Source organism: Carettochelys insculpta, chromosome 1 (assembly GCF_033958435.1).
Source record: "Carettochelys insculpta isolate YL-2023 chromosome 1, ASM3395843v1, whole genome shotgun sequence".
NCBI lineage: Eukaryota > Metazoa > Chordata > Testudines > Carettochelyidae > Carettochelys > Carettochelys insculpta.
Genome location: NC_134137.1, coordinates 268,925,295 through 268,944,087, shown reverse-complemented (window position 1 = coordinate 268,944,087; position 18,793 = coordinate 268,925,295). Strand labels below are relative to the sequence as shown.

Sequence of the window (18,793 nt, the reverse complement as noted above, 5' to 3'; positions counted from 1 at the left end):
AAAATAATTTTCACCTTCCATATGTGACAAGGAAGGAGTTGACTTTCACCACAGAAAATACTGGCAGAGTTCGCAGGGCTTTGGCGCTCATTGCCAGTGAGCTAAGTATCATTGGTAGCAGTAATTTGCTTGCAGCACTTTATGTCCCTGCCAGATGATAACCGGGTTGTCAGTTTTTTAAAAGTTCCATCCTGAACAGCTGCTGCAGCTTTTTGATATTAACGTCCTTAAATATATTGAGCATAAATGCAAAGTCTGGAGAAGCTGATTCAGACTGAACATACGATTTTTCACATTTGCCTAAAGCCAAGCCTTGTACTAGAAATACCAACATTCTAGTCCTGCCAAGTAGCCTGAGTGCTGCAATTATATGAGGAAACGCCAGAGGCCTCTTTGGTATGACCAACATCTTTGAGGAGCTGCAGTTTTGGTACATCGGTGGTTAAGTGCTGAACCTGTGCTGGGTACTATACAAGACACAAAGGAAGGGGTAATACTTCCCTTGGGTGATTTGTGAATAAAATACTCATCTTGATTCTCAGATGTGGCTGAGGAAGTTCAGTACAAAAACAGGTTGTAGACTGCATATTCAGGATTCTGCAGGTAAGAGTTAGGGGAACCCTGAGGGATAGTCTAATGTGCACTGTACTGCAACAGTTCCCAGTGATCTGTCCTGGCAGCCCAGAATAGCAGGAGTGCAATGGACTCTGGCCATGTGCCCTTTCTTCCGGTGGCGTGTCCCTGTGCTGGGACATAAGGCATGGGGGTGTGGGCCACAGCCGGCTGGGTCTGTGTCACTGGGGGTAGGTTCTAGAATGAAAGCTACTATCTTCATAGTCGACACTATGTAACAAAACACCAAAACTAATTTACAGAAGCAACAAATACTGTTTTCCCATGTGGGTTCTCGCATAAAATTCCTTCCTGCCTGGTCTACCCATCTGAGGCTCTGCATCGCAGTGAACTTTCTTACTGAAGGATTGGATGGGACTCCTCAAAGAACTTGGCTCTGGGCTCTGTAGATGGAGTTGGTCGACAAGATGCTACCTCCACTTTTGCAGGTTAAACTTGTTAGCCCTAGTTGTAAGCAATGCAATGGTTAATTTTGACATCAGGAAAGTAGCACTGGATAAACGGATGTGGTACTTTTGCTGTAAGGCATAAGCTGTGCCTGTGAGCCTCCAGGGTAAAAGTTGCTTCATGGTGATTTCAGCAAACCCTCGACTTAACGGACCCCAATATTACATGGGTTACCTGTGGATGTCACCATAGTTAGAGGAAGTGTCTGTGTATTTCTACATTTTATTTGCCAGCACCATACAGTAACTGTTTCATTTCTTTACTGTATGGTGCTGGTAAATAAAATGTAGAAAGCAGTACAAAAAGTATCTTATTTAACTAATCCTTCTTTACTAGTTTGAATGACCAACGTCCATGGCCTTTAACCGAAAGTGCAGAGACTGATGTGTGTTTATTGTAGGAATGTTAAAGTTTACCCAGTTTACTGGTCAGCCTCACCCTAAAAGGATGAGGCTTACAGGTTATGGTTAACTGGTGGGGGCTGAAGCAGCCCTTGCCTGCCATGGGCAGGGGGTTGCTCCAGCCCCACGCGGCCCATCACAGCTGAGGGGTGCTGCTGGAGCAGCCCTTGTCTCATGCAAGCCGGGGCTGTGCAAACTTAACATTTAACTGGTTAACAAATTGAATGGGATTTTACACCTCTAGTTTGTAGACAGAAGGCTGAAATGTTACCAGTTTATCTGCTGGTTTTTGAGCAATATGGATCAGACTTCAGCTGTAGAAGGCCTCAAAAACCTGTTTCTCAGAGCTTTGGTACTATGCTACGGAATGAATAAGGACGGGAGATAAATTTTGGAGGAAAACTACTGATACTTCCCTCAGCTTTTGTTTTCGTTCTTGCCAGTGAGGGTAGTTGATCATTGGGACAACCCATAATAAATTTTGCATCATCTGGAGTTTTTAAATCCATGATTGGATGTCTTGCTAAAAGATATGTGGTGGCTGAACCACCCAGAAGTATATTAGGACTGATGCTGATAGATGAAATTCTGTGCTGTCTGTGTTGTTCAGGAGGACAGACAAAGTGATCATAATAGTCTCTTGTGGCCTTAAAAAATCTAGGAATCTGAATTCCAAGCGCCAACCAAAGTTTTCCCTCAAGCCCCTACTCATGGCACAAAACAAAATGCCACTCACAGCAGTTAGTGCATATCTTTGTACTTGTGGTTGCTGGTCTTATTTCTTTCGCTACTTCAATAAGCAGTAAAATAATTAAGCATTAAAATCTATCTCATAGAGCTGGAAGAGGCATTCAGTGGTCATCAAATCCAGTCCCCTGCGCTCACAGCAGGACCGATCACCACCCTTGGCAAGTTCCTCCCTTCCCCCCACCAATCTGTCTGTCTCAGGTCCCTAAATGGCCCCCTCAATGACTGAACTCACAACCCTGGGTTTACAAGGTCAGTGCTCAAACCACCAAGCTACCCCTCCCCAACTTGTTTATTTATTTATTTAACAAATTTTCTATTTGCCTGAGACACCTAAATGGCCTCCTCAAGGACTGAGTCACAACGGTGGGTTTAGTAGGCCACTGTGCTAACCACTGAGCTATCCCTCCTTTCCTATAAGTGTATCCAGTTACATTTAGGCTTTAGAGTCAATACAGCATTGAGCTGAATGGGGACAATTCACAACCCTCAAAATTGTGGTTTCAGGCTCTCTGCAGATTCAGGCAGGCAGTGTAGTTTGTAGTCAGTTTATGCTTTGAAATTGAAGTGGGAGACATAGGTCTAGATTAAATTGTAAAGAAATTAAAATTAGAGCACAAGATAATAGCTACCTTGAAGTAGTAGCTCATGACCTGGTCCACTTTGACCCGAGAATGTAAGAGGTTATACAAACCAAGTGTTGAAAACAGGTGTGATTTTAAAAAAAACATCAACTTAATCTAAAAATTAACAATTAAGCAAATGAATGAAAACCCACCAGTAGCAGCAGTTCCTGTGTTGGGAGGTGTCATGTACATACTGTGATGAGGATATTTAGCCCATCTGTTACTTGACAACTCATGGTAGGCATCCAGCACTCTGAAATTGGTGTGAGAATTTCAAAACCTGTAAACTTTATGGAAGGTCCTGGTTGAAACTTGTAGTTTAAGTAAGTTGGTCCGTGGAATTATTTATTTATTTATTGGCCACATTCGCCATAGCTGGCCTTGAATACCAGTACAGTAATTCATTGAAATACGTGATTTCAAGTTGCGCAAGCGCAACTCAAAATTCTGCTCCCCCTGGCTCAACAAACGTGGCCTCAGTTCAACATCCCCCGCTCCGCGCAGCCCCAGTTCAAACCCCTCTCGTTCTGGCTCTTCCCCACCCCACACCTGTCTCTGGCTCAACCCCTCACGGGGCTGTGCGGCTCTGGCTCAACTCCACCCCACCAACCCCCCTCCCTGCAGCCCTAACCCACGCCAGTCTTAACCTTCCCCAACTGCCCTCCCCCCAAACACAGGACTTACCTTTCAAAAGAAGCTCCAGGTGCTCCTGCTTCCCCAGCTGCAGAATGTGCGTTCCACTGGGGGAAAAAGCTGCCCCTGACTTACATGAAATGTAAGTTGTGCATGGGAACCCAGCCATCACATAACTCAAGGGACTATGGTATTCAAGAGAGCATGATGGAACACCCTGCGAGGGGTACCCAGACCCGTGAGCCTGTTACCGCTCTTAAGTTCAGCAAGTAAGACCTTTGCTGTTGCTAAGCTTTGTGTCAGCTTCCTGACACATCAGCTTGTCTGTTTTGCCAGGAAACTCTTCAGCATGCTACCAATCCAAATCTTGCCTCACAAGTACAAACAGTGGACTGCAGTTCCTGAGTTCCCCAGAGACATCTCAGCAGCATCCCATCCCTCTTATTGAACACTTACAGAAGTTACTAAGTTTGCTACTGCCAAAAAAGACAGAACAGAGACTAACCTGTTAGTTGAGCTGAACTGAACGCTCAACTTCACTATAGTATGCAGCACAGAGGTGTTTTTGTAATAGAGCAAACCATAAGTTTATTAACAATGAACAGAACTTTTAATTGGTGGAATTTTTAAAGAAGTTATAGTTAGATGTAAAATAAAACAAAACATGCTTTCTAGGGACCAAAAGTCAATTTCAGCAAGACAAAGATACTACAGGCAAAACCTTTCTAGTCTGGCACACTCATCTGGCAGCATCTGTAATTTGGTATGATTTTAGTTAGCCTTCTGATGGGTGTGACCAAGTTTTCCAGAGTCCCATAAAGTTTATTTACAGCTGCCAGGGCTGGCTCAGTGTTCTGTGCTGTTGTTTACCTGTAGCTTTCCCCTAAAAGTCTTCTAGGAGCCCAGTAAGTAGTGGAAGTGTTGGCAGTGCTGCTAGACAATCATTGACTACCTTGTGGTCCGACAACTTCTCTTGTTCAGCACCGATCTGGTCCTGAGATTCAACCTGTACCTCTCATCTTCATAGGCTCAAAAGGCACTGAACCCTGAATCTCCTCAGTGACGGATAATTAAAATGTTTTTGGCTCTCTTATATAACCCAAAGTCTATCGTCTCTCCTGTAAAAGCCATAAAGGGTTGTTTTTTTTTTTTTTAGTGCAGCTTCCATTCCCCTGGGTGGGATTCCTAAATCATCTTCTCTGCTCCGTTAGCTTGATGGCTTTGTTTAACTTTTATGTAAATGTACTTCCATTGTCCTCTGCCTGTAAGTTGGTTAGACAGATAAATACATGTTCCTTTGTCTGGGGTATACTGGGGTTTGTGGTCTGCCTGCCAGACACATTTTAAGATCAGATTTCCAGAGCACACAAGGAACTCTATACATGTGAATCGTATTTATATTACACAATAGTATTAATTGCTATTTTGTCCCTGGCTGTCATAAAAACCATACTTGATATACATTTATAGCATAGTATTGTATATAATCAGTTGATTCAGTTGCTTATTCTTTGAGGTTCATACTTTCTCCTTGATGATTGTCACATGGGAAGGTCCAAAAAATATAACCTTAAAAACTAGATCAGCAGTCAGCAACCCCGGCACATGTGCCAAGAGCGGCACGCAAGCCAATTTTCATCAGTATTTGGGGCGGGAGCTCAGCCCTGCCTCTCCTCCGCCATGCAGCTGGGAGCTTGCTCAAAGCCATGTTGCCTGTGGGTTAACAAAAGACCAGCTAATGGCACCAACCACCACCTAAATGGTACAGCTCTGCATCTTCATTTATTAATTATGCTGTTGTAAGTAGGACTATTGGTGACTTTTAAAAGTATCACCAGCCTGTACATAGAGGTCAAATTTCGGCACTCTGCCTCGGAAAGGCTACCGACCGCTGAACTAGACCATACTCATTTGATGACAAAGAATTTCTTATTTGTTAATAAGGTACTATTGTCTGCTGGGTTTAAAATTGATTTGGATGGATTCACCTTGCTCCATATCCTTAAAGCCTTCAAAGTTTGGTGGCTCTCAAGAGGCAGTGAATTTGAAAGTTGAGGTTGTCTACCAGTAATGAATTGCTGCCTCTCTCTGGGAGGTCAGCACTGGGTACGCACAACAAGAGCATGCCATCTGATAACTGCAGTAGGCTACAAGGAAGACTTGGTATTGGGGATAGCCTAGTTCAAGCGATGATAACCTCATGGTTTACCGTTTGTAATTCGGTTCTGTTAGCCTGGCACTCAGCATAGCAAATATAAGGAAATATTTGACATGCAATCCATTTCACAGCTCATGTTATTTTAGCTATTATCGTATAGGAAAATTACTGCAATTAGTCACAAATCTGTCATTTCTGGTGGTAATATTCTGGTTTCTTAATACAACTGATTTATTACTTTAGTTTCAAACAGTAGACATTAGGTTAAAGGAATGCTGCTGCCTCTGAGGAAGACTTTGATAAATATTCCAATTAGGCACTATTCGCAGGATATATTATTTGTATGTTTTTCTCTCTTGTTTTAGTCTTCCTTTTGTCTTTTTGTTGTTACAAAGGTGGTTTTCATGGTTCTTGTGTTGCTTAGCGAATTCATTTGTTCCCCTAATTTATTCCTCACCTGAAATCACCATTCCTCTGCTTTTGTGGCATCACAAGTGTGTTGCTATAGTAACCAGTGGTGATGTAACATAGAACAGACAATCTGATTCCAAGTGAGGGATAAATAGCCTAGAACTGTGAAATTGTATGAATCAGTGATAATGTTTTTAATCTCAGTGTCTTTAACAGGGTGTCACGTTAAGGAGAGCAGCCTAGACCAGTAGAAGTTTGTGTTACTGTCATCATCTGTTCCATATCCCTGGGTTTCTTAAAATGCTCTACTGTTGTAGGTCCCAGATGGGATGCTCCCAGACAGCAAACAAGCATGCCATTGTCTGAGTGTCTTTGTGGTGTGCAGGCTTGGTTCAGTACTGTGACGCCAGCAGCCTGCCTACAACACCACAGCCCCACCCTAGTTCCTAGTAGCCTTGGTTATAACTTGCTGGCACCCCACCAGTCCTAAATGTCCCCAGAACTGTCTATCCTGAATGTCCAGTGATCTCCTGGAGATCTCCTGATCTCCTTCAAAAAAACAAATACACAGTGATTTCTTGCTTTAGCTGGAGTTAACTGTTGCTTTGTTTCAAACACAGAACTGGGTTGGTTTGGATTAAAAGTTAAACCAGTTTATTAACAAGAAGAGAGAGGTCCTGAGTGAATTCAAGTTCAAGGTATAATGACAAAAAATGGTTACAAGAAAATAAAAGTAAAATGTACTTTCCAGTGGCTAAGGCTATGGCTGCACTAGCCCAGAAGATCAACCCACTCAGGGTCAATCTTCCAGGGCTTGATTCTGTGTGTCTGGTAGAGATGCTGAACTTGACATCACTGGAGGGTTGCAGTCAACCCCTAACTCCTTGTGAAACTCTCCTATCAATCTTCCTAAGTAAGGATGGCCAAGTAAGCCAAGCGCAGCTACGTTGATTTTAGCTACACAGTTGCCATATCTAGAGTTGCATATCTGCAGTTGATTTATTTTGTCTTGTATAGACATAGCATATGACTTACTGAGCTAAATCCTTGGTTCAAGGTAGATCTCTTACTAGCTTTTTCTTCCCAGCTCTGGATGACTTTCTCTCAGTACAGACCTTCCTCAGAAGTCAAGGACGATTTTCCCTTGTAAAAATCTTTGCCAGTGCAGGTTTCTCATAAATGTTCAGTTTCCAGAGACTTGTTGGGTGAAGGACACATTTGTCTTAACTTGCAAGAGCTGTAGGCCCTTGTGTCTGCCCATTGATGGAATGCCAAGGCAGTCTCATTTTAATCCTTGTGTCTTCCCAAACTCTCTGGTTCATATCCAAACTCAGGATGAACTCATGTTATACATCCTATTCCCATGCTGAGTCATAGGTAAATGGAGCTTCCATTGTTTTTGCCTTATTTCACTGGGGACAGGTAGATGACTGACCTTTGTCCTATGTGACAAAAACTTCTTCCGTTTGGTCACAGATGTTGAAGCATACTATCATTAAGTATCCATATTTCTTCATATGGTGTTAATATGTACATTTTATATTACAGTAAACCCTTGATTTAATGGACTAATGGGGGAAGGGGTGTCCATTAATACCGAAAGCCCCTTATATCCGAAGGGTTATACTATATGATGATGCGCTGACCTTCCCAGCCCATCAGTCACTCCTGTCCTCATTTCCCTTCCCCACATCCTGCCCCATTCTTCCCCTCACACCTCCATCTCCCTCTTCCAATTACCAGGAGAGGAGCTGAGTGTTGGCCTGGCTCCTTCCACCTCCTGAAGCTCTCAGCACTGTGGCTTCTCCAGCCCCCCGGCTCCAAGCCGCCTGTATGAAAGTAGAGCGTGGCCGCCCCCAGCCTGCCAACAGGCAGCAGCCTCCGACACCATGGCTACTGCTCAGCACCGTTGCAGGCAGCAACGGCCGGGTGCTGCCGTGCTCCATGCACACGGGCTGTGGGAGGAGAGCTCCTGCGTCCTGCTGCAGGCCCCACCACCAGCTCCTCTAGCCCCGGTGGCCCCAGCTACTGTGGGGGCCCCAGATGCTCCGGCAGCTTCTCCAGCCCTAGTGGTGGCTCTAGTGAGTTTCCGACATGTATTTGGAGGAGGCAGGGGCAGGTGGGCTTGCATATAGCACCTGTTATTTCCAGTGTCTGTAATACTGGGGTCCATTAAATCTAGGGTTTACTGAAATCACCAGTGTCACTAGCTTTGATGAAAGAGCTTGATATATAGTACAGTAATATTTTTGTATAATCAATTTATTCTATTAGTTATTTTGGGTTAATACTTCCACAAGATGTTATCTCCCCAACTTGCAAAGTTAATGGCTTTTTTATTTTTTAAGTAAATATGCCTTTGTCTCTGTCTGATGATTAGCAAATACAACCCTTTGTCTAGGGCAGTCTGGACTTATTCATTCATTCATTTAAGAACACAATTCTAACCCTGACAAGAGTTGCTGACACATTTTAGGAACTCTAGAAATGGGCTGCCCTGCCCTCCATTTGCTTTTTGCCTCACTGCTCCCAATCCTGTCCAGTCAGTATTTGTTTTGATATTAATTTCAATTACACCCTCAGTATTTTTGTACTGACAATGACTTAGCCTTCAAAAATTAACAGGGCAAAATTTGTCCTCAGAAAGGTCTGGGAGATGGTTTTGGTATTAAGAAAGCAGTTGGGCCTTTTGGTACTGTGGAAGGCAATGCACCACCTTACTGTCTTTTGTGTAAGGGCAGAATTATTGTTTCAGGGAACAGGAGACCTTTGAATTCTTTTTTTTTTTTTTAAATTATTAGCTGACTTGTCCCTTGCACCCTGACCCATTATCCTCCACTACATTCACTAATGACAAATATGTACATTTAGTTTGGCATTTGCTGAAGTTATCAGTAGTAAAATAGGTAATGTGGATACTTACAATAAGACTTCATTACTATGCCTCACTAAGATTTGTGGGATGACTTATGAATCTCTGAGTTATATCAGGCTGCCTGCAGATGCTGGCAGATATCAGTTGGTGCATTAGTTTAGGTTCAGTTTGCGATTTGAAGGTTTTATCATCAACCATAATAGCTTAGAGATTTAGGGCTTTGTAAATTACTGTACATGGAGCCCTGGTCTTTAGTAATGAAAAAGGGGGAAAGGGAAAATATTTGTGTTTATATGCTAAGTATGTGTACCTATAAGAACAAAATTGTCCTTATGTAGAATGTTCTCCATATGGTGTTTAGCTCTTTAAAGGTATCATCTTGATATTTTACTGGATGTCAAACAGTAGAAGGCAGGCAAATGCATATGTTCTGAGAACATTTCTGCCTTAGCTCCTCAAACTTACATTATTTAACATTAATTCTCTCCTTTCTTTTTCCTAACAGTGATAATCTGCTAAGGAGAGCTGCATGCCAGGAAGCCCAGGTAATACCATTTAATAACATTAAATTAAAATCCCCATTTTATATCTGCTGTGCAGGACTACTGTGATTCTCCTAGCAGGTCCTGTCTTCATGACAAACCTGGCAGGGATGGTGGCTGTGTTTTGGGGGATGTAGGGGGAGGAGTTGGGGCTATGAAGCCACATGGTGAATGCGGCCCCCGCCTTTCAATAGGTTGTGTGTCTGTTGTGGCACTGAATTACAAGTACAGTGTGGTTGCATCATTAGGGTAGTTCGTGGCACTATTCAGTTTGGAGTTCCATACTAGTCCATTTACGGAGATTTAATTTTTCCATCTGTGTGTAAAGTGATGGTGAAGAGGAAATGGATTGACAGGATTGGAGAGTGAAATTTTATGTATACAACTAAATGGGTACGTCAGAGACCATACAAGCTGCTGTATGCGAATCTTGACCTAGAGAGATCATCGTTGAGGTTGATGGGTACTCCATTATTTTTGCCCATTCAATCATGTTTCTGTCTATTAGGATTTCTAATGAGGATATCACTTGTGGTACCTGATTGTGTGGACTACTTGTCCATGAGAAAGTGGATGGAGACCATCAATTCATTTTACATAGGTCACCAAGAAGAAGAAGAATTTTTAGTGCAAGTCTGTTTGGTTTTCCTTTGGAAGCATTAGCCTCACTGCTTTGTCTTTACAAATCTGTTTCTGATAAGATTTGGCCTTTGGATTTAATAAAAGAATTTATGGTTAAGTTAGTGTTGGGTGAGTTCCCAAATTAATATGTATAATTTCAAAGATTGATAATTTCAACAGAAAGTTTTTTAAAAAATGAGCATAGTGTTGGAAGGATGTCATTGCAAGAGGGAGAGTTGCTTTGGTGGAACAAGGAGATAAAACTACTTTAGGAGTAATGGATTTGAAATGAAGGAAGGGCGAATTTGGCTATGTTTTAGGAAAATCCATAAAGATGGACTATGTTAGATTATGGATTAGTCTCAGAAATGAACGGGTGGAAACACCGAAGATACTTAAAAACTGCAGTGGATGAAACGCATGAGAATCCACTGCTGGGAACTGTCCTGCATTGAGAGCGTGATAGACTCGGTGAATACGTAGTACTGCTTTTCGTTATTTAAGCCGAAGTAAGAGCTGATAGGATCAGACCTTTAGGATATAAGATCCTCCGGGGAAGAGTAATGTTTAATTGTTTGCCATGTATGTTTCTGATGCCATATAAACAATAAAAACACATGCAAGACTGACTAAAAGACCCACTCTACTGAGAATAATACAAGAGATGCTAAATTTTAAAATACCAATTCTTCACTGAATTCTTAAGCATATTGCCAAGTCATTTGGGGTGTGGGGGAGTAAGCTTTGTGCTAGTGATCAGTACCTCTGCGTTTCAAGCAAAGACTCCATCAGGGCATGATGATTTGAACATTCATCTCTCTGTGATATCATCTAACCATCTAAAATTCTCCTTTACTGGACTTAGCACATCATTTAAAACTTTACAACTCCTTGGCCATGTCTACACTAACACAAATCTTTGAAATGGCCATGCAAATGGCCATTTTGAAGATTTCTAATGAGGTGCTGAAATGCATATTCAGCACCTCATTAGCATACCGTTAGGAATAAGGGGATTTCGAAGTTCCTGGAGTCCTTTCGAAAAGGATCTCTGTTTGGACGAGCTGCGCAGCAGTGAAAAGTGGCAATTTCAAAGAGCCACAGCATGCTAATGAGGCGTTGAATATGCATTTCAGCTCCTCATTAGTAATCTTCGAAATGGCCATGCAAAGAATTGAATATGCTTAAGAATTCAGATTTGTGCTAATGTAGGCATAGCCCTTATGAATCAGTGAGCTGCCACCGTCCTGCATATGCTCATTTGCAAATATGATTTGATTGGCTGATGTTCTGAATCATTTTTGTTGACCTCTGAGGACATGTTTAGGAACTTTCTGTTGTCACATTGCTTTTCCAGTGCTCCCTCTGTAAAAGAGGGATTATAATACACCTTAAAACAGTGCTTCTCTAATCCAGCACACTCAGGACCTGACTGGTGCCAGACCAGATAATATTGCAGTTACCAACACTTCCGCTGCTTAGTGGGCTCTTTGGAGACATTTAGGGGTAAATTAGCACTAAATAACAGCACAAAACGTTGAGGCAGTGTCTAAACTTGCATTCCTCTTTCAAAAGAGGCATGCACATGAGGGAAATCGAATATGGAAATGGTGTGCAAATTTGCATATCTGCCACCTCATTTGCATATTATTTCAAAAGAGCTTCTTTCGAAAAAAGAAAACCAATGTAGGCACTGCTCTTGTGAAAGTAAACCCCATCTTCAAAAGAATCCTTTTTCCCTTTTGAAGAGGGTGTTTACTTTTGAAACAGCAGTGTCTACATTTTTCTTCTTTTGAAAGAAGCTATTTCAAAATAAGAATAAGCAAATTTGCACCTAATTTGCATTTTTGATTTTCCTCATTGGCATGCATCTTTCAAAAGAGGAATGCAAGTGTAGACACAGCCTGAGAGTCAGGACTCGTAGCTGTAAACAAACTTAATGGGACAGCAGGAAACTTGGCTGCATCCAGGATAAGTGAGCATCTGGCTGACCGAAATTATGCCAGATAATGGATGTTACTGGGCCATAGTGTGCTGGACTAAAGAGGTACAACCTGTGTTCGTGATGTAATTTAAGGTCACAGAATCATAGGGCTGGAAGGGACCTCAGGAGGTCATCTAGTCCAGCCCCCTGCTTCAAGCAGGATCAACCCCCACTAAGTCATCCCAGCCAGGACCTTGTCAAGCCAGGACTTAAAACCCTCCAGGGATGGAGAATCCATCACCTCTCTAGGCAACGCATTCCAGTGCTTCACCACCCTCCTGGTGAAGTAGTTTTTCATAATATGTAACCTACACTTCTACCTCTTCAACTTCAGACCATTGCTCCTTGTTCTGCCATCTGACTCTACTGAGAACAGTTTCTCACCCTCCCCTTTAGAGCTCCCTCTCAGGAAGTTGAAGACTGCTATTAAATCACTCCAGGTCTTCTCTTCTGTAAACTAAACAAGCCCAAATCCTTGAGCCTCTCCTCATAGGTCTTGTGCTCCAGCCCCTTAATCATTTTTGTTGCCCTCCGCTGAACCTGCTCCAGCACATCCACATCCTTTTTATACTGGGGGGGCCCAAAACTGGACACAATATTCAAGATGTGGCCTCACCAGTGCAGAATAGAGGGGAATAACTACTTCTCTAGATCTGCTCTAAATGTTCCTCCTAATGCACCCTAGTATGCCGTTAGCCTTCTTGGCTACAAGGGCACACTGTTTACTCATATCCAGTCTTTCATCCACCATAACCCCTAGGTCCCTTTCCGTTGTACTGCTGCTGAGCCAGTCAGTCTCCAGCCTATAACTATGCCTGGGGTTCTTCCACCCCAGGTGCAGCACTCTGCACTTCTCCTTGTTGAACCACATCAGATTTCTTTTGGCCCAGTCCTCCAATTTATCCAGGTCACTCTGGATTCTCTCTCGACTCTCCAATGTATCTACCTCTCTCCCTAGTTTTGTGTGATCTGCAAACTTGCTGAGGATGTAACCCAGTCTCTCATCCAGGTCATTAATAAAGATGTTGAACACTGGCCCCAGAACTGAGCCTTGCAGCACTCTGCTTGAAACAGACCGCCATCCAGGTATTGAGCCATTGACCACTACCTGTTGGACCTGACCATCAAGCCAGCTTTCTATCCATCTTATAGTCCAAGGATCCAATCCATATTTCCTTTAACTTATGGACTAGAATGTTGTGGGAGACCATGTCAAAAGCTTTTCTGAAGTCGAGGTATATCACATCCACTGACTTCCCCATGTCCACGGAGCCTGTTACTGCATCATAGAAGCTAGTCAGATTGGTCAGGCAGGACTTGCCCCGGTGAATCCATGTTGGCTACTTTTGATCACTTTCACCTCTTCCAAGTGCTCCAAAATGGATTCCTTGAGGACCCCGTCCATTATTTTCCCAGGGATTGAGGTAAGGCTGACTGGTCTATAGTTCCCTGGATTGTCCTCCTTTCCTTTTTTAAAGATAGGCACTATGTTTGCCTTTTTCCAGTCATCCGGTATCTCCCTTCATCTCCAAGAGTCTTCAAAGATAATGGCCAAAGGTTCGGCAATGACCTCTGCCAATTCCCTCAGTACCCTTGCTTGCATTAAATCCAGACCCATGGATTTGTATACATCTAGTTTTTCTAGATAGCTCAGAATTTTTTTCTTCCCCACAGATGGCTGCCTTCCACCTTCCCATACTGCATTGTCTAGGACCGACGTGTGGGAGTTGACTTTGTCTGTGAAGACTGAGGCAAAAAAAGCATTGAGTACTTCAGCTTTTCCTACATCATGTCACGAGGTTTCCTCCCTCATCCAGTAATGGCCCCACACCTTCTCTGATAACCAGTTTATTGTTACCATGCTTGTAGAAACCCTTCTTGTTACTCTTCACATCCCTTGCCAGCTGCAATTCCAATTGTTCTTTTGCTTTCCTGATTACTTCCCGGCATTCTCCAGTGGTATGTTTATACTCCTCTTTAGTCAACTGTCCACATTTCCATTTCTTATATGCATCCGTTTTGAGTTTAAGCTGACTAAGGATTTCCCTGTTAAGCCAAGCTGGGTGCCTACCCTGTTTGCATTTCTTACTATGCAGTGGGATTGTTTGTTCCTGTGACTTCAGTAAAACTTCTTTAAAATACTGCCAGTTCTCTTGAACTCTTTTCCCCTTCATCTTCATTTCCCGAGGGATCTTGCTCATTAGTTCTCTCAGTGAGTTGAAGTCTGCTCTTTTGAAATCAAGAGTCTGTATGCTAATGCTCACCTTTGTTCCTTTTGTCTGGATCCACTACTATCTCATGGTTGCTGCAGCCCAGGTTTCCACCCACTTTTATTTCTCCCACTAGTTCTTCTCTGTTTGTGAGCAGCAGGTCAAGTTGTGCACGGCCCCTGGTTGATTCCTTCAGCACTTGTACCAAGGAGTTATCCCCAACATTCTCCAAAATCTTCCTGGATTGTCTGTGTGCTGATGTATTGGTCTCCCAGCAAATGTCTGGATGATTAAAGTCTCCCATGAGAACCAGGTCCTGTGATGTGTTAGCTTCACTTAGCTGCCTGAAGAAATCCTCATCTCCCTGATCTGGCGGTCTCTAGCAGACACCAACCACAACATCACCTCTGTTACTTCTGTCTCTAAGCTTAACCCAAAGACACTCAACTGGATTTCCTCCCTCTATATACTGGAGCTCTGAGCAATCACACTGCTCCCTCACATAGAGCGCAACTCCTCCACCTTTTCTCCCCATCTGTTCTTCCTGAACAGTGTATAACCTTCCATGACCATGTTCCAGTTATGCAAATCATCCCACCAAGTCTCCATTATTCCAACCGCCTTGTGTTTCTTTAACTGTGCCAGGGCCTCTAATTCTTCCTGTTTGTTCCCTAGGCTTCTGGCATTAGTGTACAAGCATCTTAGAGAAGGAGCTGATTGGCCCACTTTCCCTTCTTCACCCAGGAAACCCACTCAGTTTTTCCTTTCTCCTTCCCCACTTACCTCAGGGCTTGTCACCTTCCCCTGATGAACCTAGTTTAAAGCCCTCCTCACTAGGTTTGCAAGCCTGCCCGCAGAGATGCTCTTTCTGCTCTTCGTTAGGTGGATCCCATCTCTTCCCAGCAATCCCTGTTCACGAAAGCGAATCCCATGGTCAAAGAAACCAGATCCTTCCCTGCTACACCACCTATGCAACCACGCATTTACCTCTGTGATTCGACAGTCCCTATCTGGGCCCCTTTCTTCCACAGGGAGGACAGACGAGAACACCACTTGTGTTCTGTATTCCTTGATCTTTTTTCCTAGGGTTACATGATCCGCTGTGATCTCTTCAAAGTTGCTCTTAGCTGTATCATTGGTTCCTACATGGAGAAGTAGGAAGGGGTAATAGTCTACAGGTTTAACGATTTTTGTATGAAAGATGCTGTATAAGTAGAGAGTAAAGGGTCTTGCTCTTGGTAGGTAATATGAAAGAATTTGACCTTCTCAAAGCTATTTTAAAATGTTTCATGACATCATTTTAAAATATGCTCCTGTGTTGGTTTCATGTTGTTGGGTTTTTTAAACAGTTTTTAAAAACTCTTCTGTTTCTTTTGTAATTTGTCCTCCTTAAAACAGAAATTTGTTATAAAATACCCCCCAAGTATATTATGTAAAGAAATGGTTGTGTCATTAGTCATAAATCATTGGAGTGTCATGTTTTGTTTAGAACAAGTAAATATATCACATTTCCCCCAGAGTGAATAATTAATTGTTTTTAACAGCTGTGATGTACCAGGGGATTATTGATGAGGGCCTTCATTTTTCCTTTATTTCCCTTAAGGAACAACTGCAATATAACTAATCAGTGGCTTTTCCTAGCTGTTTTTCAAATAAAACTTAAGAGTTGATGGTTTGATTTTCTCCACCCTCATTTTTAAGCCCCCAGCAACCACTTCTATATGCCGTTTTCCTTGCCTTGCTTTTTCAATCATTTTAAAAAGAAATTTAATATTGTGTGTTCATGGCTTTTTTTTTTTTTTAAATAATTGTGTATTTTTCTCCTCATTTTGGGTTCCTGTGGTAAGGTGAAGATTGGAGTGAATTACTACTATGAAAAGCTAATGATCACTTGAAGTACGAGAGTGTTTTTGTGTATAGTGGTCACCTTGTTCAGCATCACAGAATGTTTTCACAAGAGGTTCCTGTGTGAAAGGAGTCAGAGACCCCCTTCTCTTTCTTTGCACCGTGACTAGCACACTGAGGTCCTCCTGGACCTTGACTGGGGCTTCTAGGTGCTGTTCAGTTACCAGTAATTAAACATCATCATAATAAAGGCTGTACAGGTTTGGTGTGGGATTGATGATGCCTTCCAGTGAGCTAGGAGGGAGTTTTACAGAGGTGGAGTAGCACAAGTAATCTTCCCTTGCCTATCATCACAATGTGGAAGCAGGGGAAGGGGCAGAGAGGTGGCTAGGAGTGGAGTGAGAAGATGGTAGGAGAGGCTGAGTGAAGTAAGTTCCCGTAGAGCTCTGAGAACCAAGAGAGCTACCTAGAACTGGGGGGACAGAAGGAATGGGAATCCACCGATAGGGTGTGAAAATGTAGGCCTGGGAAGATGCTGTTCTCTGAGGCTACACTTACCCAGCAGTGTTATTTTGAAATAAGCTGTTCTGGAATAGCTATTTCAAATTATGGTTGGCACTGCACAAAAATGTATTTCAAAATAGCACTTATGTGTTTCGAGGTACATAGCCTGCACACACAGTGCTCATTTTGAAACAGCGCCTGTTAGAATAACTGTTTTGAAATAGGTGCTGTTAGGACAGGGAATAGTTGACATTGAGGTGAGAATATGATGATGTATGTTTGGATCCATTATTTAAAACTGTAGTGACATGTGACTTAGAAGAGAAACTGCCCATTTCTTTCTTTTTTTCCTTCTTATTTAGGTATTTGGCAATCAGCTGCTTCCTTCCAATGTGCAGTTGAAGAAAGCAACAGTTTTTCTCAACCCAGCAGCTTGCAAAGGGTAAAGTTCCCATTCCCCAAATCCCATGCATCCCCTTTTTTATACTTCCAAGTAATTGTTTATTGTGAGCATCAACTATCTTGTTGGGTTCAGGCCTGCCTCCACTCCACTCCACTCAAATCCAGTAGTACCTAATTCTGACATATGTTATTTGCATCAGAAATGTTAACTCAAGATACAGAAGTTTCAAAAACATGTAGTCTGTTAAAAAGAGCAAATCTCAAAACGTTTTAAGTTTCCTCCATTTTTCGTTTTCTAGTTTCCTCCTTTTGGGGAATCGCTATTCCCTTGCTGTAAATTACCTTGATTTTCCTTCCCACCACCAATAGTTAAACACGTCTTATCTAGCAAGAGTGTCTTCCGCTTTTGCACTGGTCATAATGAGCCAGTGATCCTGTTGCATGGAAACCAGCCTTTGGGGGACCTGGGCCAAGTAGTCTGGTGCTAAACATGGTTTACATACAAGTAAGGCCAGATTAACACTAAAGGGGAAGGTCAAATTAAGATGCGCAATTCTAGTTATGTTAAATACATAGCTGGAGTTGGCAAAACCTTAAACTGAGCTTCTGTGGGAGGTCAATGGGAGCAAACACTCCCTTTGACTTCCCTTACTCCTTGTGAGGAGTGGGACTACTGGCATCAGCGTGTCCCTACCAGACATGCTAAATCGAATTCCAGAAGGTCAACTTGCAGCAGCATCGATCTTCTCCATAGTGAAGACATGCCCTCAGAAGCTGAGTTGGCCTTTTAGCAGATTCCAGCAGTTGTCTTGAAAACATATTGATAAACATGGTTTGCTTGCTATCTATGCATGTGTGTATCCCTGCCTATGCACTATGTTCTCTGTCACATCTGGGGAGGGGATCAGTGAATAACATTAAAGGACAATTGAGTTACCAGTCCTGGAAGCACTTTGTCCCTCATGTTTTGTTCTATGGAGATTGGTTTGTCGCATTGCCACCCTATGATCTTTGAAAAATGTACAGTGTCCATAATTTAAAGTCTCCATTTTTGGTTCCCCAAGTGCCGCTCCTTGCAAGTAATGTATAATTAATGAGCATAGTTATTTTATTATGCAATTATAGGCATAAAATGCATGAGAGGTTTACAAAAATAAGGTCAGGTAAAGTTTTTATTTTTAAACTTATTAAATAATATATAAAACAAGTAACTTTAAAAATATTTCCCCTTTAAAACTACAATTTGCTTCCTTAATGACTTTAAGGCATCATGTTCCATAACGCATTAAAGTGTAATAAATAATAAATTACTCTTTCAAGCTCTTGTTTTGATTATTACTAATTATTTTTGGAACTCATTTTAAAAAAAGTCCTTTGCGTCTGTAAAGACTGCATGAAAACATTGACATACTTTAGAAACCAGTCAAGAAAATTATTACATTTGGACCAAAACAAAACCCACCTCTTGTGACTGACTTTTGACAGACAGGCTGAAAGACTTGTTCCGCAGAATGTGCATTCTTTTTGTTTGATTTTCTTTGCTTTGAATTTTTACCACCCCCTCACCCTCCTTTTCCAGCTCCCCTCCAGTGCTTAAACAATGTCTCCCTTGCTTTCTACAGAAAAGCAAGAAATCTTTTTGAAAAGAATGCAGCCCCAATTTTACACTTATCTGGCGTGGATATAACCATAGTTAAGGTAAGAGCTGATCTGCAGCATTAACCTATGCCATGCTGAGATCTTGGGCTGATGCT

The 18,793-nt window shown here is 42.3% G+C and overlaps 1 protein-coding gene across 8 annotated transcripts in view; it reads left to right on the top strand.

The window, feature by feature from the left end:
• The window catches only part of AGK (acylglycerol kinase), a 58,233-nt gene that overhangs the window by 17,559 nt on the left and 21,881 nt on the right, over positions 1-18,793 (top strand). For all 8 annotated transcript variants that reach the window (XM_075006946.1, XM_075006981.1, XM_075006963.1 and 5 more), the window contains exons 3-5: positions 9,437-9,476; positions 17,000-17,079; positions 18,662-18,737. In XM_075006946.1, the coding sequence (XP_074863047.1) occupies positions 9,437-9,476; positions 17,000-17,079; positions 18,662-18,737 (196 nt within the window). The remainder of the gene's footprint in view (positions 1-9,436; positions 9,477-16,999; positions 17,080-18,661; positions 18,738-18,793) is intronic.